Raw genomic sequence first — 23,816 nt, 5'->3', positions numbered from 1 at the left:
CCAACGTGTCACCTCATGCAGTACTGGCTTTAACCAGCATATAGCGCTGTTGTATAACAACAGAAAAAGAGTAAGCCCCCTAGGAAAACCAAGATACAAATTGGATTGGAAAGGGTTAATTGCGGAATTACATCTCCTGTATATTAGAAATCCACAATAACAATTCTGTAAGACGTCCTTAATTCCTCCGCAGAAAGCTTCTCCACTGCAGAATTTAATGTTGCAGTTTTGAAGTAAAGACGTGCGGGTTTTAACAGGGGCGTAATTCAAGCACAATTGGGATAACATTGTGATGCAGACATATCCAAATAAACTAATTCTGTCCCGTGTGTAAGGTCCCTTATATGAACTGAACAAACTACAACAAACCATTAATCGTCCAACAAGATAGTATTACAATGGCTGCTTATTAACTGGGACAACATCAGGGTCCATCAAAACTATTCTGCTCAAAAGTGTAGAATTATAGTGGCAAGAAATAGTAAATGGGGGTGAATAGGCTGAACTGGATGGACATATGTCTTTTTTCGGCCTTACATACTATGATACTATGAAACGAACATTTTGGAATCATCTAGAATTTTGCATTGATTACTAAAGTGCTTTTACATGGAAAGATGATTGTGTGGATTCCCGCGATCCAGCGAGATTCTGAACAATAATCATTCAGTGGAAATGTATGCACCGACTGAACAACTCCTCATTCAGTTTCTGTATGCAGAAAACGGAACAGCGTATCATTCCGTGAAAACAGGCAGTCGTTCACTTCGGAACAACTGCTTGCTTACTGTGAATAGAGGCAGGTGGGCCGGAACAATCCCCTCCCGCTCCGTCTCTATTTACTAGCTGTGCTTGTTCCTGTATAAAAAACACAGGAATTATCATTGTTGCCCAACAGATCGTAGTGTGTAAAAGCAGTCTAAAGGCCCATTTACACGGGACGAGTATCGAGCAAACGATGCCTGACACTCGTCCCTGTGTATACTCGCTCCTCTGCTGTTACACAGGAGTGAGTATCGCTGGATCTCTTGCAGCGCAGCCAGCAGGGAGGCAGGGCGGCTGTAGGAGATTTCTCTCCTCACCCTTCATTCAATATAAGCAGCGGCCGTTTAGTACTGAACGGCTGCTGTTTACATTGAATGACTTGTCTTCCGGTTTTCAATCATGCTGAAACTGAACAACTGGACAACTCTTGTCCAGTCGTTCAATCTCTGTATGTATTTACACGGGACGAATATCGTTTAAAACCCCAAGGGAGCACAGGGTTTTGAACAAGTAACAACGATAATTGTCCCGTGTAAAAGGGCCTTAAGAAAATGTGGTCTGACTGTTATCTAACAATTGTTTGACTTATCTGAGTAAAGGTCCATTTACACGGGATGAATGTCGGGCAAATAATGCCCGACACTTGTCCTTGTGTCCCCGCGTTCCCGTGCTCCTGCACGGGAGCCAGTAGTGCTGGATCGCACATGGAGCGGCCAGCAGGGGGGCTGGGCAGTGCAGGAGATTTCTCTCCTCTCGCTCCCCCACCCCTCTCCATTGAGATAACACAGCGGCCGTTCACTACTGAACGGCCACTGTTTAAACAGAACGATGAGCTTTATCGCTGATCTTTTATGCTGCAGGAGCATGCAAGCGAGAAAACACAGGGACGAGTGTTGGGCATCGTTTGCCCGACATTCGTTCCATGTAAATGGACCTTTACAATTTTAGACAAACACAATATAACTAAACTAACAATAAACATTCATACTATTCATGTCTTTTATTTAGCACATTGACTAAAGGGCCATTAATACAGGACAATTATCGCACAAAATTCATTCAAACTAACAAAATTTGCGCATTAATCGTCACATCTAAATGTACAGCCATCGTTGGTCACTCACTTTCAACCAGCATGATAATCATCACTGGATCACTGTGTAAACACTCCCCGCTCAGCGTCTCACATTGAATGTGATCTGCCTGTATAAACGCTCTGCACAAGCGCTAACATCCTAGCAGTGGTTTAGACGACCGTTGTCCTGTCTAAATGGGACATTAGACCGACTACACACAGGTGTAAGCATGCATTTGTGCTACATATTTGCGTGATGGGCGTTACGTACTTTTTGCACGCGCATGCCCTGCTATATTTGTGTGCGCTAAAAAAACACGCACACATATTCCCATTGATTTTAAAGGCAAATTAAATTTAATTCGTTTAATATGGGCTATTTTTGTGCGCAATAAGCACAAAAATAGAATATGCTGTTTTTGTTTTCTTTTTGCATGACCGAAATTTGTGCACAAAAAACACACATGTAACCAAACCCATTATAATCAGTGGGTTCTATTCACTGCGTATTGTGTGCACATAATACGCAGCGCAAATGCATTCATGTGAATAATCCCTAAAGTTACACAGTACAGGGAAAAAAGTAACTGAATCATTGAATTTACAAATATCAACCCAAAACATGAGTAGAATTGTTCTGTGAAATCAGACAACCGATCCTCTCATCAATATATATCCAAGGCAGCAAAAAGATTAGGTAAACTAAAACAGGCAACTAAAGTTATAAATGGAATGGGCGGACTACAATACCCAGTGAGGTTATCAAAATTGGGGTTATTTAGTTTAGAAAAAAGACGGCTGAGGGGCGATCTAATAACTATGTATAAATATATCAGGGGACAATACAGAGATCTCTCCAATGATCTATTTATACCCAGGACTGTGAATGCAATAAGGGGGCGCTCTCTATGTCTAGAGGAAAAGAGGTTTCTACACTGACATGGAAGGGGGTTCTTTACTGTAAGAGCAGTGAGACTATGGAACTTTCTGCCTGAGGACGTGGTGATGGTGAATTTGTTAAAAGAGTTTAAGAGGGGCCTGAATGCCTTTCTTGAGTGTAACAAAATATGTTACATATTATATGTTACAGTCACTGATTACTTCAGAAGGGTTGTTCATCCATGGATGATTTTTATTGCATAATTGGCGTCGGAAAGGAATTTTCCCCCTGAAATGAGCAAAATTGGTTTCTACTTCATTAGGTTTTTTTCCCTACCCTGGATCAACATTGGGAGGGAATGTGGGGGTAATAGGCTAAACTAGATGGACCAATGTCCTTTTTCAGCCTTAGATAATCACTATGTTACTATAATAGTTGTCCTGTGTAAGCGCTGCGTCCTCAGGGTACTGAGTGAGAAGTCGCTCATTATCTGCTAGTCAATTCATTTCAGTTTATTAAAGCAAAACAACTAGTGAGTGACTTCTCTCTCAGTATAAACAGGTAGTCGCTCATCTTTGAACGACTGCTTGTTCACAGTGAAGGAGAAGGGCAGCTGGAAGAGATCTCCAGCGTACTTTGCCTCTATTCACCGAAAGACTATCGCTCCTGTAATAAAGCGCCCAACAGTTGTCCCATCTAAAAGTATCCTTTTACATTTTATAAGTAATTAATGCAGCAATCCAGGTAATTCCAAAGCGTTAGTTTACATTTTTTTGCAATTATAGAAGCATCTAAATCCCCATTTAGATGGGATGAATGTCGGGCAAACAATGTGCCACACCTGTCCCCGCACATACATGCTCCTGTGCTCCTGCATGGGAGCTTGTATCGCTGCCTCACAGCGTGGTGGCTGGGGAAGATTTCACTCTCCGCTCTCCCCCGCCCCTCTCCATTCAGTTAACATAGTGGCGGTTCAGTACTGAACGGCTGCTATTTACACTGCACTGTCATAGTTAAACTCATCGTTTATGCAGCATAAACGATGAGTGATGAGTTTAACTATGACAGCGCAGTGTAAATAAAAGCCATTCATTATTGAACGGCCACTTTGTTAAATGAATGGAGAGGGGCGGGGGAGAGTGGAGAGTGAAATCTTCCCCAGCCACCCTGCTGTGAGCTAGGGATACAAGATCCCATGCAGGAGCATGGGAGCATGTATGTGCGGGGACGAGTTTCGGGCATGCACGATATTCGTTCCGTCTAAATGTGGCTTAAGACTTAAAAGGGTTATTCATGTTTTTAAATTTGATGGCTTATCCTAATGAGAGTTAAAAAACAAGTTTTAAAACTTTGAAAAGCTCTTTAATCTTTAGTCAACAATTTAGAAAGCATCCATATTGGATTGTAACAGATTTCCATCAAGGTGACGGCTGTTTTGTATCTTCAATGACTTAGAAAATAAATATTTATTCAAAGCTATACATGGCAAACATTCAGAATGTCCTCATTCTAGAATTAGGAAAGCATAGCAAGGAGCTAAGTTAAAGCATAACTTGCCTTATGCTGGAGAACGGGGTAGCTTTAAAGGATGTGGCAGAATTTTTTGTAAAATAGCTTGAAAAGTCAAGTTATTTGTACCAAACTAGTCATTTCTAGTCGAAGAAAATGTAATCCAAGGCAAAACCCTTTAAGCATTAAAGGACAGAAACATAACAAACCGCACTACAGAAAGGGTTCCATATCAGGATTCAGCATTTCCTATTGGAGGATTTATCTATTAGCATCAAACACCCCTGCTCCATGGGAGATCCTGTTATTTAGCTCATGTAGAGGATGTCCAAATAAAAGGAACCACTTGAAAGTTCCAAAAAAACAACACTTCCAGTAAAAATACCAATGCTTTCCAGGTTTATTTCATTTTATATGCATGATTATGTTACAGTTTCTTTATAACACAGAGCACGTAGTCTCAGGGGATCTGATGCAGACACTTGGCTGTGCAGAAATATGCAAGATCACTGCAAACCCATGGCATGAAAGTAAGTTCTTGTAGTTACAGATGCAGCAAATTTGAACATGACCTTTAACACATTATGAAAACTTGCTGAGCCACAGTTTGCTTAGCCTTTCAATGATTTTATAAAGGCTTTTGTTGTATTAAAGGGGTATTATGGAGAGTGGTCAAAATTTCAAAAATTTGCTTTTGACAGGGGCGTAACTATAGGGGATGCGGTTGCTCCTGAGGCCAGAACTCTTAGGGAGCCCATAAGGCCTCTCTTCTCCATATAGGGAGCCTAGTACTATGAATAAAGCATTATAGTTGGGGGCCCTGTTACAGATTTTGCATTGGGGCACAGAAGCTTCAAGTTACTCCTCTGCTAAGGCCTCATGCACATGGGCGGATTTTTGCGTCCGCCTCAGGGTTCCGCAGCAATAGCCCTCCATAGCATGCTATGGAAAAATGATTCATCCCACACATGAGCAGAAACCAATTGCAGTTTCCGCTCGCGGATGTAAAATGCTCCATTTTCCTGTGGTTCCTGCAGGGACTGCTTCTGTTAAAGTCACTGGGAGCTGTCCGACTCCCGGCCCATCCACAATGGGCTGCGGATTCTGCAAGAAATGCAGGTGTTTAGAAAATAAATCTGTACTGCACATGTCTGACGGCGACCCTTGTGGACCATCTGCAGTACAGAGAAGCCAGAAGAGGACAGGTCCGCATGGATGCCGGCGAAGAAGGCTGCCTGCACACACAGGTACGTAGAGTCACTCGCCACGGTTAGGGTCGGATTCTGTGCGGGATTCCGCAGGTGGAATCCGGACCTGCCGAGTGCATTAGGCCTTATTGCAATTATTCCAAACATCCATCTAAATCACCAAATTGAACTTTAGTACTTTCTTTTGCTGACCTGCACCGCCGCTGCGTTCCAGCCAGTTTCAGATTTCCACATTGTTATTAAAAATGGCTGCTGAGGAGTGTAAAAACCAAATCCCCCACAATGCTCCACTGCCAGTTACTGAGAAGTGCACATTCACAACTATACAAACTGTGGCGTCATTACATGACTTGAAGGCACTGAGCAGCCCGACCAGTAAAACAGCGGAGCCCATAGGTCATAACCACTGGATACCAATAGGGAATTAAGTGTGGGGGGGAAGGGGGGCAATTGTAAAAAGGAAGATCTCTGCAGCTTTGTAAAACAAGTTATAGCATTGTATTGCAATATAATGTTATTGCTTTATGAAGCATATGGCTTTCACTTTGAATTTCCAAAATACCCAACTAATATAGGAGAACAATAGCTTTTTAATGGCTTAAGATAAGTTGTCAAATAAAGTTATCAGTAGAGATGAGCGAACCTACTCAGCCACGCCCTTTTTCGCCCGAGCACCGCGATTTTCGAGTACTTCCGTACTCGGGCGAAAAGATTCAGGGGGTGCCGTGGGTGAGTGGGGGGTTGCAGCGGAGAGTGGGGGGGGAGAGGGAGAGAGAGAGGGCTCCCCCCTGTTCCCCGCTGCTACCCCCCACTCACCCACGGCTTCCCCCGCCCACGGCGCCCCCCGAATCTTTTTACCCGAGTACGGAAGTACTCGAAAATCGCGGTGCTCGATCGAGTAATTACTCGAAATGAGTAGGTTCGCTCATCTCTAGTTATCACAGCTTAAAATCTGCTACATCCATCAACCTGAGTTATAGGATAAAAATCATAGTGCCTATGAAAACCATCATTCTGTAGCAACAGGAGCTAGACAGCATAATACATGAACTTTTTCTATTGATTTCAGGCCTCTGTTCCATACGAAACAATATAAATCATAATATATTCGCACATAAAACACACATCTCCACATGTCCTGAGATGCACACAGTAAAACAATGTATCATTGCTTGCATGAGAATCAACTATCACTATGTTATATTCACAGGATCTAAGAAGATATGAAGATTCCTTCTGTGGTATCATCAAAGTACTTGTACCTATAAAGTACTTGTACCTACATCTTGTACCTATCTGTACCCTAATGTTGAAAATGTTCTTTTCTATACCCTAGTTGAAGCTTTATGCTAGTTCATAATGCAGGAATAAGTACCTTGTTTCCCCGAAAATAAGACGCGTCTTATATTAATTTTTGCTCCCAAATATGCGCTACGTCTTATTTTCAGGGGGTGTCTTATTTCACCGCGGCAAATCCGTCTGTGGCCGCTAATCCCTCAATTGGCCAGCTTTGTGGACGAAATCTGTCACGGCAAAGCTGGGAGAAGGCGGTGTTGTGGTGCGGATTCACCGGCCACAGAAACGGAAAAGCGTGCAACCAGGTCGCTTCAAAACAAGCGGCTGAGTGCCGTGGGTTTTGAAGCAGCGCTTTCCCGGCGGAAATCTCTCTGTTTATCGCTGTGGCCAAACTGCGAGATTTCCGCTGGAAATACACTCTGTGAGAACCCAGCCTTAAGAATCACACAGGGTGCCTGACTCACACACAGAGCCATAAAAAAATAAGGGCTGTAAAGTAACGTACCTGTCTGCAGACAGAAGTTCCTGTACCACTTGTAAGCAGGGATGGTATTGCAGCTTCCGGCCACCAGGGGGAGCTCATCACAGCAGACATGTGCAGCAGGAACAGAACGTACAGTATGGACTTTTCCAGCCAGCAAGGGGAGCTCACAACAGCACACTCGTACAGCACAGCAGGGACAGGATAACAGCAGACTGTCTGCAGATCTACCTATACATCTGGAGATAGGAGACAATGGGGATGGCAGCAGTCAACAGGCCTCTTGACTTGCCTCCACACTTTACTATGCCTTAATATCAGGGGGTGCCTTATATTTGGGACTTCTGCAAATTTCGGGGAGTGCCTTATTTTCAGGGGGTGCCTTATTTTCAGGGAAACATGGTAGACCCCACACAGCCGCTATATGTGTCTGTGCATATACACTTCTCAACATTGAAATTGCAACCCTAAGGCCGCCTGCAGACGGGCGGAAATTCCGTGGTGGGATTTCCCGCGGAATTTCCGCCCCTGGAAGCTGCCATAGGATTGAAATCTCGCGCAGTAAACAAACCGCAGCATGTTCTATTTCTCTGCGCCGGCTCCGGTCTGCGCATGCGCCGGCAAGCCGGCACATCAAACAGTCGAAGGCGCGGGTAAATACGCGCTGCTCTCTGCAGGCGCTTGGGTCGGGTCCCGCGGCGAGAATCCTCGCAGCCGGATCCAACCCGCCCGTCTGCCGGCGGCCTAAGAAGGACACACTTATGCAAGTCGAGGAAATAAAAGGTGTTATTAAGATAGACAAATATTCAAATTATTAAGCCCCTAGCTTCAAAGCCAGGTCGAAAGCAATTTTTTCCAGCCACATGAAACCTCAAAAATTGGATAAAGTCTTGTTGTATGATTGTTCGATACCTCCTGGTCATTGAGGTGTAAGTTTTCGCCACTTGTTGCATACTGAGAGGGACAGAATCCTTGAACTGAGAGAACTTTAACTTTTTTAAAAATCTATTCCTGATTTTAGCTTCAAAAACCACATAAAAAATGTGGGCAAAACGTCATGAAAACCTGCATGTGTACGGGCAACCTTACGTAAACACTGTTTCCATTGCCTCCAGCTATAAACAGGTGGATATACTTGTTGTTTCAGGATCCACCTTCTGTTTTAAGAAGAGCAGCTGTGAGCGTCCCAGACATTTAGAGCCGCTGCTTCAGGAAATATAAAAAAACTCAAGCGGCCCCACCTGAACAGTCGGGAAACCGGCCAAGAACAACTGCAAAACTGATGTTGTCATAATTCTACTTAAAGAGATGAAAATCTGGAGAACTTTAGGGCCAATGGCTGTTTATAAATAATGTACATTTTTATGTGGCATTCTATTCCTCAAAATGTTCTTAAACAGACTGTATGTAGACTGAATAATAAACTCCTTTGCTGAACTCCGGAGAGGATATTTGGTCAGAGTAAATTATGCCAAAAAGTGACCAACAAATGTTTCCAGCTGCCTGTAATTCAGAAGGGAAAGCCAGATTAAATATACTCTCTCAATATGTGGGTTCAGCAGTTTGTGTGTTTTTGACTTACTCTACATAGTAAGACAAAACTGAGTTACACTAGCATCGCTGCAGCAGACAGGATGGTACATATCAAGTCCTCTTGGTAAATATTTAGGATTTCAATTCCGTAACTCATATGTCATTATCATTGTGTTTTAAAAACTCATTAAAAGTATCATGTGTATATAGTAGTATCACGAAGAAAGGTCATGAAACCGTAAACATAGTATGCAATCATCACAGGCCAGACAGTGGTTACTGTACTATATGCAGTATAGAAGAGCATCAGACCGTGGAGCAATGGAATGCCCATCATAGTCAGGAATACTTTGAGACTGCCACTCAAAATTGCATTTCAAAATGGTCATGTAGAAGGTAGGCCTCTCAGAGAAGATGGCCAGTATGCACAATACATGATGGAACTGAGAGTTTGTCATAGGAAAATATGGTTAAGATAAAGGTATTATTTCAAAGAGGTGGTCCTTTGGAGAGGCGAGGTGTCACAATGGTCTTCTCATCTGTCCATCAACAAGAGCTCATCAAAAGGGTATATAATTAAATGCTCCCAGTGAGTAATGGTTTGGACATAAAAGTGTGTTTTAAATTAGACATATACATTCCAGTTTTCCATATTTAAGGAGTTTTCCAGGGAAAATACTATCAATGACCTTTCCTCAGGATAGGTCTTCAATAGTTGATTGGCTGGGGTCCACCATTGATTGGGCACCCACTGACAGCACGGCAAATACACAGGGGTTGGAGTGGAAGCTGCTATTCCAAATCCTGTGTAGTGGCCGATGCTTGTAACTGCTAGCACAGCTTCCACTGATTTAAATGAGAGTTGCGCCAGCATGTACAAGCGCAACTACCAGCAAACTTCAGCCAATCAACTATTGATGATGACCTATCCTAAGGATAGGTAATCAACAGTATTTTCCATAAAAAGCTCCTTTAAAGGCCAACACTATTTGTTATCCTAAAATTTAAAGGTTACCTAAATTCCTACCTGGGACTAAAATCAAGAATATGGTACATTTTCCAGAACATACATGTCTGAGCAATTTATTTCAAGATTGGAATACTGAGTCATGTGTCCCGATTGTACACAACATTATGGGTATCCAGCCAATAGAGAAAGCTTTAGATGCTAGTAGACATTTCTAATAGCTGCTCCATTCCCTTTACAGACTTGTCATTTTCAATTATCACAGGGCAACAGTATGGCGAACAAAACTTTAGACTATAGATTTCAGTGACTTCTCATGCAAGTATATTTGACAAAGCCAACACCGGGGTCTTTATAACACCTCCCTGTTTTACTCCTGTGTAGCTTCTGTGGCCGGCTACTTCCAGGTTCTCCCTGAGTGGGACCTCACATCCTGATTGATAGCCTGAATGTGTATAAACTGCAGGTATAACAGGGCTGCAGGCAGAGGGTTCAGCATTATACCGGTCATCTGGGTCTTTCACAACAGGGGCATCAGTCCTATACTCCTTATCTTTTGTAGACCACAGTTTCTCAATGACAGGGATGGAGGGTTATATTCTGCCAGGCAGGTTATGGTCTCTTTATTCTTCTGCACTGGCAAGGGGATCATTAGAGACTTTTGGTAGAACAACATGTTGTAATTCAATACTTGCCCTCACTGATACAAAATAACTTAAGTGAGGGAGAGGAACTGAGGAACCAGATTGCTGCTCAACACACTTCACACCAATAACACTGGTTACACAGTCTTATCTCACAATTTCAGTTCCTGGTAGGGTAAACAGTCTGAAGGACCACTGCTGGTTACATACGCAGCGTTCTCGGGAGATACTCCTGCATCTAATCCATCTCTTGCTAAGCTTTGTCTCTCTACTCGTGGCTTCTTTGCCATTTCCGCCAGTTCTTTTGTTCCCACCCTTGCTTATAGGCCAGCATCAAAGTATAATAACATTTAACATAAAACTTACATAAATAACAGTAAACGTTATCCCCTTACATAGGCATAGCATTGTTACCATAAAAACCTCCATGTATGGTTCATCCAACTATGCTAGTTATTACCTTACTCCTTCCCCCATTTCCACTCATTACCTCCTTTCCCTCACCCCCAGTTCTTTGCCCAAGCTGTTCTCCTTGCCTTCACCTGCTATATTTGTTCTACTCAACTCTCTTGCTGTGGAGATACATAGTGTACAAGCTCTATAGTCTGGACTGTTATCTCTGTAATTAACAGAGATAACAGACACTGGCAGCCCTAAACAGAGAAGACCTAATGACCACCATAGAACAGCTTCTGAGCTATTACGCATGCCCAGATGCCATGCTATTGAGATGAATTGCAGAGCAGAGAGGTGGCTGAGTCGGACCAATTGATAACCAGCTGAAGTTAGAAAAGGGAAGATATTTCTGTATTACTGAATTTTGGACACAGGAAGCAAATTGGCCAGCTGCTCAATTTCACTTATAAAACACAATGAATGTTTATTAAAGAGATTTGAACACACCTTGAAGACAGTCTACAATCAATGGTTGTAGCTCTGAACTTATGCAACACCTAAGGGTGTAGCTAAAGGCTCATGGGCCCGGGTGCAAAAGTTTATCTTGGGGCCCCCCAACTTCTCTTAACCCCTTAACGCAGAGGCGTAACCTGAAGCTCCTGGGCCCCAATGCAAAACCTGTAACAGCCCCCAACTATAATGCTTTATACATAGTACTGGGCTCCCTATATGGAGAAGAGAGGCCCCCTAAGGCTCCTGAGTTTGGGCATCCCCTGCATCCCCTATAGTTACGCCATGGCAACATCTGTTTTTTTTTTCTTTTTTCTCGTCTCTATTCTACTTTCCTTTTCGGCTGCATGAATGGATCTTTGGTCTGGTTTCATATTATTTCATTCATCTAGTCAGAATATTATTAGACTAAAACTAAACAGAATATGAGTGGAGTCTATCTTGAAAAAAATGCACGACTTACCAAATCTTTTATATCCAAAGGACTGTACCTCATCCTCTTCTGCAAAGTCGTCTATAAAATTAAAAGAAAGTATTGTTTTATATCTGTATACTTAGTTGCATGGTAAAATAGTCAGTAAAGTAGAAAAAAGATATAAGTCCATGTAGTTCAATCTGTTATTGTGCAGGAAGACAAATCAACCTCTGAGGCAGAACCCAGATTTCCTCATTTCACAGGAATTGTTTGCTGACTCCAAACATGAAAATACAATAACTAGTACCATGAGGGATCAATGACAATGCAAGATTACATTGGACAGGGCAAGGCTGGGAACATTTCACTCATTACTACAGCCATATTCAACCTAATACCTACATTCATGCTTTTCGAGTTCAGCCTATATATTGCTGAAAGTTGCTGCTTAATGCATTGAACGGCGCTGCTAAGTAGCGCCACTAAGTGCATTGAGCGGCAGCATCCAGCGCCGACACCAAGGAAATGATGCGGAAGGCATAAAGCTTACATCCCTGGACTCCACGGGTTACCTACTTTTAGCCCATAAGCTTAACATATGGGGCTAAAAGTAGATGACAGAGTCTCTTCAATGACAAACATTGGGTCCCTTAAAGACATTCTTACTGCCTCGACCACACTGCATTCAGGAGACTAAAACTAGTCATAGGTTGGACAATTTCTATTAGCAAACTTTTCTACTGATTATGTATATAGAGACCTATTAAACTATATATGAATCTGAGCTTCCATTGATGTTATTCCATATAAAGACACATTCAAGTTAAATGGAACCTGTTATCAACTATAAGCACCATGAATTAGGCTATGGTGCTTATAGTTTATGTGATATGGAGTCCAAGGAGCTGTGTCTCATACCCACTCAGTCACCTGGAGAAGTCAGCATGTGCACAGCAGCTTGAATCTTTTCAGAAGGCTGTGTGCACCTCTGATAGAGATGAATGGGAGATGTGCATGCACAGCCTTCTGAAGAGAGTCAAGCTGCTGTGCGCCCGCTAATTTCGCTGGTGGGCACCACAGGAATAGGGGATTAAGTGAGTATGAGACACAATTCTCTGGACTCCACATCACCTGAATTATAAATTCCATCGTTTGGTTTATGGTGCTTATAGTTGATGACAGGTTCCCTTTAATGAAAACACCAAATTAGTCTCCTATTGCTCCATTGAAAAGATTCCTTAGATCTTTCCTGGTTTTTCAGGGGGCAGTCATTGAAAATACAATAAGTCATGCATAATTTGGATATCAGCTGTGCATGGAGAAATACAAGACATCGACAAACTTCTTGACCAACACATACAATAGGATGATAATAATTAGATGAAGTGCTTAATATAAGATGATGGGAAACAAATGCAGCACGTTTTAGCTATAAAATACTAAAAATTGTAAAAACAGAGAAAGCAGGAGGAAGTAAGGCTGTCTTACATATCGGCTGAAAAATCATGCAAACAAGGGATTTTCAGTTGAAGGTGTTCCGTATAGAAACAGGACCCGACAGGAAATCGCTCAATAGTCACTAGTCGCTTTGTTTCAGCTTACTGAAACAAAGTGACTAGTGAGCAACTTCTTGCTCAGTGTAAACAGGCAGTCGTTCACCTTTCAACAACTGCCTGTTCACAGTGAATGGAGGTGGGTGGCCAGAGGAGATGGTGCTCTTCACCTCAACTCACTGAATAAATATCACTCCTGTGTGAAAGGTGCAATAAGGCATTGGGACGACTGTTGGATGCCTATGCGCCCAATAGTCTTTCCATGTAAGGGACATTTCACCTGGGATGGAATAGGCCGCACCACAAGCTGTAGCTAATTCCACACCAGGCTACCTGCGGATTTTGATGCAAATTGAAAATAGCTTAAAACCTGCTTGCAATTCTGCATCAAAAATCTCAGGCCTGCGGATTTTGGTGTGGAATTCCGCAGCTGCGGATTTAGCTGCATTCTGCGGTGTAATTCCATCCCGTGTGAAAGGTCCCTAAATCCACGCTAAGGAAAGATCAAGGAAACAAGGTTGTAATTCAAGACTGAAGGTTTGTGACCTGGTTAAAAGCAACCCGTCACCTCCCTACAGCACCATAAACTAAGTAATGGTACTATTAGGGGAGGTGACAGAGGAAGGATGATGTATTTTTTACATGCAATGCTTGGATGAGCACTTCTAACACCTCTTTATAGTGATCGGTGGGGACTCAGCAGCTGGACCTCACTATTAATATGTCCCTATGACATGTAAAAAGTTTTTTGAAAATACAGTTACATGTAAAAAGCATAAACTACATTATGGGGATCAATGGTCTTATTTCATACTCACCAGACGCCCCGTTCCAGCGCCGTGCCTCTACAAAGCAGCTTGACTCTTTCTGCATGTAGTTAATGGGGCTCAAAGGTGATGACAGGTTCCCTTTAAGCATTAAAGGGGTAGTCCCATTTTGGTTTTCTATAACCAAGACATTGCTGCCGTCGTTAACGATGAAAACAGCTGAGTGCTTTAGCACAGCGCTGTTTCCGTAGCTCTCATTGACTTCAATAACTACACAAACAGCAGTGTACTGAAGTACTTGGCTGTTTCTGAAAGGTGGTTGGAAACAAAGGACTTTTCAAGGCCGAGATTGAAATACGTCATTAAAGCAATTTTAAGTATTTATTGTTTAGAATTTTAAAAATGTGGCCTGATTGTCATAAAATACTGCAATATTAAACAAAGTAACAATTATTTTCAAGCACCATACACAGTGATGCAATGTGGAGCTCTGTTAATTAATCAGATATTCTAATATATACAACATATAGAATAGTGCGCTGGTTGTTTGGGAAGTAGGATATTCTTGTATCCACACATCCTGTCTCTTATGGAAGTATGATGTTATTGCATGAACACATCCTGTCCAAGCCAGCTTCGTTAATATTCATTGGTTTCTTAGTCATGTCCTGAATGGGACTTTGATCCAATTATCCCCCCTTTTGTTGCCAGGAGGTGCCATTACTTTCTGTATACTTTTCCTGTCCTCAACCAGACTCTGTGTCTCCAGATTACCTCAAGAGAGAGCAATGGGGAGATTAATAACTAAGATTATAGTTCATCTGTGGGGTTTAGGGGGCTTTTCAGATGGAATGATAATAATTTTAAAAATCCTTCAAACGAGCAAAAATGAACAATAATCATTCGGTCCAAACGCGAGCTAACGACTGAACAATGAATGAGAATCGTTCGCTTCTCACTCTACGTTCATTTTGCTAGCTCATTCACTTCTCATTCCATTTAAAAGTACACATTCAGTCCTTCACATTAGCTGAAGTGAAAGACTGAACGATACTTAACGGTTCTTCTTGAATGAGTCAACGATGAATCTGCCTGTCTAAACAGGCTGCATAAGAGCGTACAAGCTTGTGATGACATCACTCGCTCGTTTGCTTGTGCAAACGAGAATCGGCTCATCTAAAGGGAACCGTAGACTGAAGATAACAATATCTCCAGAATTGGGAGACGATGCTCAGCCCAACACATCCACTTCCATCTTTGTGCCACCTGTGGAACAGGCCGAAGCTGAGATAAACTGAACTAATATTTCTCCTATGCCATGTTTGGTGTCTGTGAATAGATAAAATAGTGTTATGAAATAGGGCAGCCCTAGTGTTCTCCTAGGAGTCCCTTATGGGAAGATATGAGCCAAATATTGCACTGTGTTCTCTTTCTGAAGTTTCCTGCATCCAATCACACTGTCTCCCTCTGTTGTCACGATTGGGAGGTAAACAGGTCTGCTTGGGGGAATCCTTAAGATCCCAGGGATGCCAAACCCCCTTGTCAGACTCCCAGGGATGCCAAACCCCCTTGTCAGACTCCAGGAGACTATACCAAATACAGCACTGCCTTCCGCCCAGCTTACTTCCTAGCACCCAGATTTCTTAACCAATCTAATCAGTAAGAACTGGTATCCTATTTTTTTTATTCCTGTTACTTTGGTAATTGTCTTGTATATACCGTTTGTTCCTCCCTTTTAATAGTATCATTTTATAAGCCTTGCTGTTTTTTGTTATAAAGTCTTAAACATTATTCAGTTCAGTCCTTGTCACTCTATGTAAAAAACCTTTAGATACCGATGAGAGTGCAACTTGACTGCAAGAGTGCAATAAGTACCCGTAACAGGTACGCTGTCAGAATTCAGGTGGCTGGCTGCATTGCAGTAAAACAGCGGTGGCGCCGAACTATCACAAGTCATATATAGTACTAGTCTCCCCATGTAGAGCAGAAAAAACTTTTTGGCCCAGCTTGTCTCCAAGGCCCTGGGGAAAGGTTGGGACATCGAAAACCGATATATCGAAATATCGATATATCGCTAATGCTTTGGTGATACTTTTCATCGATATTGTTATCTATATATATAAAATTGAATGTATGTGTGTCTGTCTGCGTGTGTTTGTCCTTTATGCGCTACTACACCATTCATCCGATCGCCATGAAACTTTGGGAAGTTGTTGAGTACACTCCTGGGAAGATTATAGGCATAGTACATTTATGCTACGATAAATGGCGCGCGTGCGTGCGTCGTCGACAGTTACGACCCCCCCACGTAGATCGTTCGATTTCCATCATTGCCACTAATTCTCTCACTTCCCGATATCGTAGAAACATGAAATTTGGCACGAGCATTGATTATGTCATAAATAGAAAAAGTTAATAGGTCCCAACTCGATTATTCAATTCTAAGCGCCAAAGAATTAACATTCAAATTTTACGTACGGAATCTAATTTTCTCACCTCCCAATGTCATAGAAACTTGAAATTTGGCAAGAGCATTGATTATGTCATAAATAGAAAACGCTAATGGGTCCCAACTCGATTATTCAATTCTATGCGCCAAAGAATTAGCGTCCAAATTTTACGTACGGAATGTAATTTTCTCACATAGAAACTTGAAATTTGGAACGAGCATTGATTATGTCATAAATAGGAAAAGCTAATGGGTCCCAACTCGATTATTCAATTCTAAGCGCAAAAGAATTAGCGTCCAAATTTTACGTACGGAATCTAATTTTCTCGCTTCCCAATGTCATAGAAACTTGAAATTTGGCACGAGCATTGATTATGTCATAAATAGGAAAAGCTAATGGGTCCCAACTCGATTATTCAATTCTATGCGTAAAAGAGTTAGCGTCCAAATTTTGCGTACGGAATGTAATTTTCTCGCTTCCCAATGTTATAGAAACGTGAAATTTGGCACAAGCATTGATTATGTCATAAATAGGAAAAGTTAATGGGCAGTTGTTGAGTACATTCCTGGGAAGATTACTGGCATAGTACATCTATCCTACAATAGGTGGCGCACGTGCGTGCGAGCGTCGTCGACAGTTATGCCCCCCCAGACAAAGATCGTTTGATTTCCATCTCAAACACACAAGCAAAAGGCATTACGAGCAACGGGATGCGTGTTCAACTACAAAATGATGCATCCGCCGAACGTATCACAAGACAATTCCTGGAAATTGAGAATGCTGGGGTAAAATAAAAGCTGTGCTGTGATTGGTTGCTATATATTATACCGCTGAGGTAAAATGAATGCTGCGCTGTGATTCGTTGCTATTTTTTATATTGCTGAGGCAGAATAAAAGTTGGGCTGTGATTGGTTGTTATTAGAGATGAGCGAACACCAAAATGTTCGGGTGTTCGTTATTCGGAACGAACTTCCCGCGATGTTCGAGGGTTCGTTTCGAACAACGAACCCCATTGAAGTCAATGGGCGACCAGAGCATTTTTGTATTTCGCCGATGCTCGCTAAGGTTTTCATGTGTGAAAATCTGGGCAATTCAAGAAAGTGATGGGAATGACACAGAAACGGATAGGGCAGGCGAGGGGCTACATGTTGGGCTGCATCTCAAGTTCCCAGGTCCCACTATTAAGCCACAATACCGGCAAGAGTGGGCCCCCCCCCTCCCAACAACTTTTACTTCTGAAAAGCCCTCATTAGCATGGCATACCTTTGCTAAGCACCACACTAGCTACAACAAAGCACAATCACTGCCTGGATGACACTCCGCTGCCACTTCTCCTGGGTTACATGCTGCCCAACCGCCCCCCCCTCCCCCCCACAGCGCACACCAAAGTGTCCCTGCGCAGCCTTCAGCTGCCCTCATGCCACGCCACACTCATGTCTATTTAGAAGTGCGTCTGCCATGAGGAGGAACTGCAGGCACACACTGCAGAGGGTTGGCATGGCTAGGCAGCGACCCTCTTTAAAAGGGGCGGGGCGATAGCCCACAATGCTGTACAGAAGCAATGAGAAATATAATCCTGTGCCACCGCCATCAGGAGCTGCACACGTGGGCATAGCAATGGGGAACCTATGTGCCACACACTATTCATTCTGTCAAGGTGTCTGCATGCCCCAGTCAGACTGGTAATATGTACCTTAACAGTAACCGCGTTGGTGGTAATGTGGTGGTGACTGCGGACCTAGTAGCACGGTTGTATTTTGTTGGTTTTCGGAATGCGGCCAGGATTAAGTGGGCCGTGGCGGGGGGATGGTGTGGGGGCTCTCTTGTTGCGTCGGTAAAGGTGAAATTCTTGGACTGCCACCAGACGAACCAATGCAAAGGCATTTGCCAAGAATGTTTTCCCTGTTGGAGGAGGAGGGGGATATTTTTGAGGCACTACGTGTCCTCTCCACGTGTCCGTGGTTATATGCACCTTTACAGTAACCGCGTTGGTGGTAATGTGGTGGTGACTGCGGACCTAGTAGCACGGTTGTATTTTGTTGGTTTTCGGAATGCGGCCAGGATTAAGTGGGCCGTGGCGGGGGGATGGTGTGGGGGCTCTCTTGTTGCATCGGTAAAGGTGAAATTCTTGGACTGCCACCAGACGAACCAATGCAAAGGCATTTGCCAAGAATGTTTTCCCTGTTGGAGGAGGAGGGGGATGTTTTTGAGGCACTACGTGTCCTCTCCACATGTCCGTGGTTATATGCACCTTTACAGTAACCGCGTTGGTGGTAATGTGGTGGTGACTGCGGACCTAGTAGCACGGTTGTATTTTGTTGGTTTTCGGAATGCGGCCAGGATTAAGTGGGCCGTGGCGGGGGGATGGTGTGGGGGCTCTCTTGTTGTGTCGGTAAAGGTGAAATTCTTGGACTGCCACCAGACGAACCAATGCAAAGACATTTGCCAAGAATGTTTTCCCTGTTGGAGGAGGAGGGGGATGTTTTTGAGGCACTACGTGTCCTCTCCACGTGTCCGTGGTTATATGCACCTTTACAGTAACCGCGTTGGTGGGAAATGGCCTCGCCGCCATTATGTCTTTGGGAAGCCTCTGTTTCCACACCCCAGAGACATACCATTAGCAGCGGTATAGGCAGAGCCCAGAATTCGTAACATTTCAGCCGTAGCATTAGGACAGGCCCCACTAACATATCACTAGCAGCATTATAGGAGGAGCGCAGTCTTCGTTCCATGTCAGCAATAGTAGCACTCAAGACAGGCCCCAGTAACAATTCCGAAGCAGCAGTATAGCGGGAGCGCAGTCTTCGTTCCATGTCAGCAATAGTAGCACTCAAGACAGGCCCCAGTAACAATTCCGAAGCAGCAGTATAGCGGGAGCGCAGTCTTCGTTCCATGTCAGCAATAGTAGCACTCAAGACAGGCCCCAGTAACAATTCCGAAGCAGCAGTATAGCGGGAGCGCAGTCTTCGTTCCATGTCAGCAATAGTAGCACTCAAGAGAGGCCCCAGTAACAATTCCGAAGCAGCAGTATAGCGGGAGCGCAGTCTTAGTTCCATTTCAGTAGCTGCAGTATAGCCAAGGCCCAAGTTACATTTATGTAGCTAAAGTGTAGGCCAACCCCACACACCTTTCTGTACCATGAGTGCAGGCGAAGAACATACAAAATGCTATGATTACACTGTAGGTGAGGGCCCCAAAAATTTGGTGTACCAACAGTACTAATGTACCTCAGTAAAAATTGGCCATGCCCAACCAAGATGGCAGGTGAATCGCTTTGGTTAATGTGGCTTAAGTGGTAACTAGGCCTGGAGGCAGCCCAGTGTAACGAAAAATTGGTTCAAGTTAAAGTTCCAACGCTTTTAAGCGCATTGAAACTTATAAAAATTGTTCAGAAAAATTATTTGAGTGAGCCTTGTGGCCCTAAGAAAAATTGCCCGTTCAGCGTGATTACGTGAGGTTTCAGGAGGAGGAGCAGGAGGAGGAGGAGGAATATTAGACACAGATTGATGAAGCAGAAATGTCCCCGTTTTGGATGGTGAGAGAGAACGTAGCTTCCATCCGCGGGTGCAGCCTACGTATTGCTTACGTATCGCTGCTGTCCGCTGGTGGAGAACAGAAGTCTGGGGAAATCCAGCCTTTGTTCATCTTGATGAGTGTTAGCCTGTCGGCACTGTCGGTTGACAAGCGGCTACGCTTATCTGTGATGATTCCCCCAGCCGCACTAAACACCCTCTCCGACAAGACGCTAGCCGCAGGATAAGCAAGCACCTCCAGGGCATACAGCGCTAGTTCAGGCCACGTGTCCAGCTTCGACACCCAGTAGTTGTAGGGGGCAGAGGCGTCACCGAGGATGGTCGTGCGATCCGCTACGTACTCCCTCACCATCCTTTTACAGTGCTCCCGCCGACTCAGCCTTGACTGGGGAGCGGTGACACAGTCTTGGTGGGGAGCCATAAAGCTGGCCAGGCCCTTAAAGACTGTTGCACTGCCTGGGATGTACATGCTGCTCGATCTACGCACATCCCCTGCTACCTTGCCCTCGGTACTGCGCCTTCTGCCACTAGCGCTGTCGGCTGGGAATTTTACCATCAGCTTGTCCGCAAGGGTCCTGTGGTATAGCAACACTCTCGAACCCCTTTCCTCTTCGGGAATCAGAGTGGGCAGGTTCTCCTTATACCGTGGATCGAGCAGTGTGTACACCCAGTAATCCGTCGTGGCCAGAATGCGTGCAACGCGAGGGTCACGAGAAAGGCATCCTAACATGAAGTCAGCCATGTGTGCCAGGGTACCTGTATGCAACACATGGCTGTCTTCACTAGGAAGATCACTTTCAGGATCCTCCTCCTCCTCCTCCTCAGGCCATACACGCTGAAAGGATGACAGGCAATCAGCCGGTGTACCGTCAGCAGCGGCCCAAGCTGTCTCTTCCCCCTCCTCCTCATGCTCCTCCTCCTCCTCCTGTACGCGCTGAGAAATAGACAGGAGGGTGCCCTGACTATCCAGCGGCATACTGTCTTCCCCCGCCCCCGTTTCCGAGCGCAAAGCAGCTGCCTTTATGGTTTGCAGGGAATTTCTCAAGATGCATAGCAGAGGAATGGTGACGCTAATGATTGTAGCATCGCCGCTCACCACCTGGGTAGACTCCTCAAAATTACCAAGGACATGGCAGATGTCTGCCAACCAGGCCCACTCTTCTGAAAGGAATTGAGGAGGCTGACTCCCACTGCGCCGCCCATGTTGGAGTTGGTATTCGACTATAGCTCTACGCTGTTCATAGAGCCTGGCCAACATGTGGAGCGTAGAGTTCCACCGTGTGGGCACGTCGCACAGCAGTCGGTGCACTGGCAGCTTAAAGTGATGTTGCAGGGTGCGCAGGGTGGCAGCGTCCGTGTGGGACTTGCGGAAATGTGCGCAGAGCCGGCGCGCCTTTACGAGCAGGTCTGACACGTGTGGGTAGCTTTTCAGAAAGCGCTGAACCACCAAATTAAAGACGTGGGCCAGGCATGGCACGTGCGTGAGGCTGCCGAGCTGCAGAGCCGCCACCAGGTTACGGCCGTTGTCACACACGACCATGCCCAGTTGGAGGCTCAGCGGCGCAAGCCAGCGGTCGGTCTGCTGTGTCAGACCCTGCAGCAGTTCGTGGGCCGTGTGCCTCTTATCGCCTAAGCTGAGTAGTTTCAGCACGGCCTGCTGACGCTTGCCCACCGCTGTGCTGCCACACCGCGCGACACCGACTGCTGGCGACATGCTGCTGCTAACACATCTTGATTGCGAGACAGAGGAGGAGGAGGAGGAGGAGGGTGCTTTAGTGGAGGAAGCATACACCTCCGCAGATACCACCACCGAGCTGGGGCCCGCAATTCTGGGGGTGGGTAGGACGTGAGCGGTCCCGGGCTCTGACTCTGTCCCAGCCTCCACTAAATTCACCCAATGTGCCGTCAGGGAGATGTAGTGGCCCTGCCCGCCTGTGCTTGTCCACGTGTCCGTAGTTAAGTGGACCGTGGCAGTAACCGCGTTGGTGAGGGCGCGTACAATGTTGCGGGAGACGTGGTCGTGCAGGGCTGGGACGGCACATCGGGAAAAGTAGTGGCGACTGGGAACTGAGTAGCGCGGGGCCGCCGCCTCCATGATACTTTTGAAGGACTCCGTTTCCACAACCCTATACGGCAGCATCTCAAGGCTGATGAATTTTGCTATGCGGACGGTTAATGTTTGAGCGTGCGGGTGCGTGGCGGCGTACTTGCGCTTGCGCTCCAACAGTTGCGCAAGCGGCGGCTGGACGGTGCGCTGAACTACACTGCTGGATGGGGCCGAGGACAGCGGAGGTGAGGGTGTGGGTGCAGGCCAGGAGACGGTAGTGCCTGTGTCCTGAGAGGGGGGTTGCATCTCAGTGGCAGGTTGGGGCACAGGGGGAGAGGCAGGGGTGCAAACCGGAGGCGCTGAACGGCCTTTGTTCCACCTTGTGGGGTGCTTGGCCATCATATGTCTGCGCATGGTGGTGGTGGTGAGGCTGTTGGTGTTGGCTCCCCGGCTGAGCTTTGCGCGACAAAGGTTGCACACCACTGTTCGTCGGTCGTCAGGCGTCTCTGTGAAAAACTGCCAGACCTTAGAGCACCTCGGCCTCTGCAGGGTGGCATGGCGCGAGGGGGCGCTTTGGGAAACAGTTGGTGGATTATTCGGTCTGGCCCTGCCTCTACCCCTGGCCACCGCACTGCCTCTTGCAACCTGCCCTGCTGATGCCCTTGACTCCCCCTCTGAAGACCTGTCCTCCTGAGTAAGCGTTGCACACCAGGTGGGGTCAGTCACCTCATCGTCCTGCTGCTCTTCCTCCGAATCCTCTGTGCGCTGCTCCCTCGGACTTACTGCCCTTACTACTACCTCACTGCAAGACAACTGTGTCTGATCGTCATCGTCCTCCTCACCCACAGAAAGTTGTTGAGACAGTTGGCGGAAGTCCCCAGCCTCTTCCCCCGGACCCCGGGAACTTTCGAATGGTTGGGCATCAGTGACGATAAACTCCTCTGGTGGGAGAGGAACCGCTGCTGCCCAATCTAAGCAGGGGCCCGAGAACAGTTCCTGGGAGTGTTCCCGCTCCTGAGCAGGTGTCATTGTAGTGGAGTGAGGAGGCTGGGAGGAAGGAGGAGCAGCAGACAGAGGATTCGGATTTGCAGCAGTGGACGGCGCAGAACTGCGGGTTGACGATAGGTTGCTCGAAGCACTTTCTGCCATCCAGGACAGGACCTGCTCACACTGCTCATTTTCTAATAACCGTCTCCCGCGTGGACCCATTAATTGGGCGATGAATGTGGGGACGCCAGAAACGTGCCTCTCTCCTAATCGCGCAGCAGTCGGCTGCGACACACCTGGATCAGGAGCTCGGCCTGTGCCCACACCCTGACTTGGCCCTCCGTGTCCTCGGCCGCGTCCACGTCCTCTAGGCCTACCCCTACCCCTCAGCATGCTGTATTACCAGTGATTTGATTTCACAGGCAGCTAATAAATTGGCGCAAGACTGCAGGCCAAATATAATTTTTTCCCTTTTTTGAAAACGAAAGGCCCCACTGCCTCTAGTGAATGTATAATCTAAGTTTAATAACTGTGCTGTTTTCCTGCTAATGTGTCACAGAACGTGAGGGTAGCAGAGTTATTAACTGTGGCAGAGCAGGTATTTTTTTTCCCAATTAAGGAAAGCAAATGGCGAAGCCAGCAGTAAACCGTAGCTGGGTGCGTCTGATTTTTAAAGGTTGCACACGCAGCCGACACGTGTCCACCGCCCTTAGGACGGACAGAGGCAGGACAAATAGAATTATTTTCCGTTTTTTTGCACCAAAAGGCAGCACTGCGTATATTCAATGAACATGAGAAGT

At 45.5% G+C, this 23,816-nt stretch overlaps 1 protein-coding gene across 2 annotated transcripts in view; it reads right to left on the bottom strand.

Annotated features, from left to right (window-relative positions):
- COLEC12 (collectin subfamily member 12) overlaps window positions 1-23,816 on the bottom strand; it is a 159,818-nt gene that overhangs the window by 105,822 nt on the left and 30,180 nt on the right. For both annotated transcript variants that reach the window (XM_066579616.1, XM_066579617.1), the window contains exon 2: window positions 11,728-11,778. In XM_066579616.1, the coding sequence (XP_066435713.1) occupies window positions 11,728-11,778 (51 nt within the window). The remainder of the gene's footprint in view (window positions 1-11,727; window positions 11,779-23,816) is intronic.

The sequence above is a fragment of the Eleutherodactylus coqui genome, chromosome 9, assembly GCF_035609145.1.
Source record: "Eleutherodactylus coqui strain aEleCoq1 chromosome 9, aEleCoq1.hap1, whole genome shotgun sequence".
NCBI lineage: Eukaryota > Metazoa > Chordata > Amphibia > Anura > Eleutherodactylidae > Eleutherodactylus > Eleutherodactylus coqui.
The sequence above is the reverse complement of the archived record's forward strand: the minus strand, read 5'-3'. Positions and strand labels throughout refer to the sequence as shown.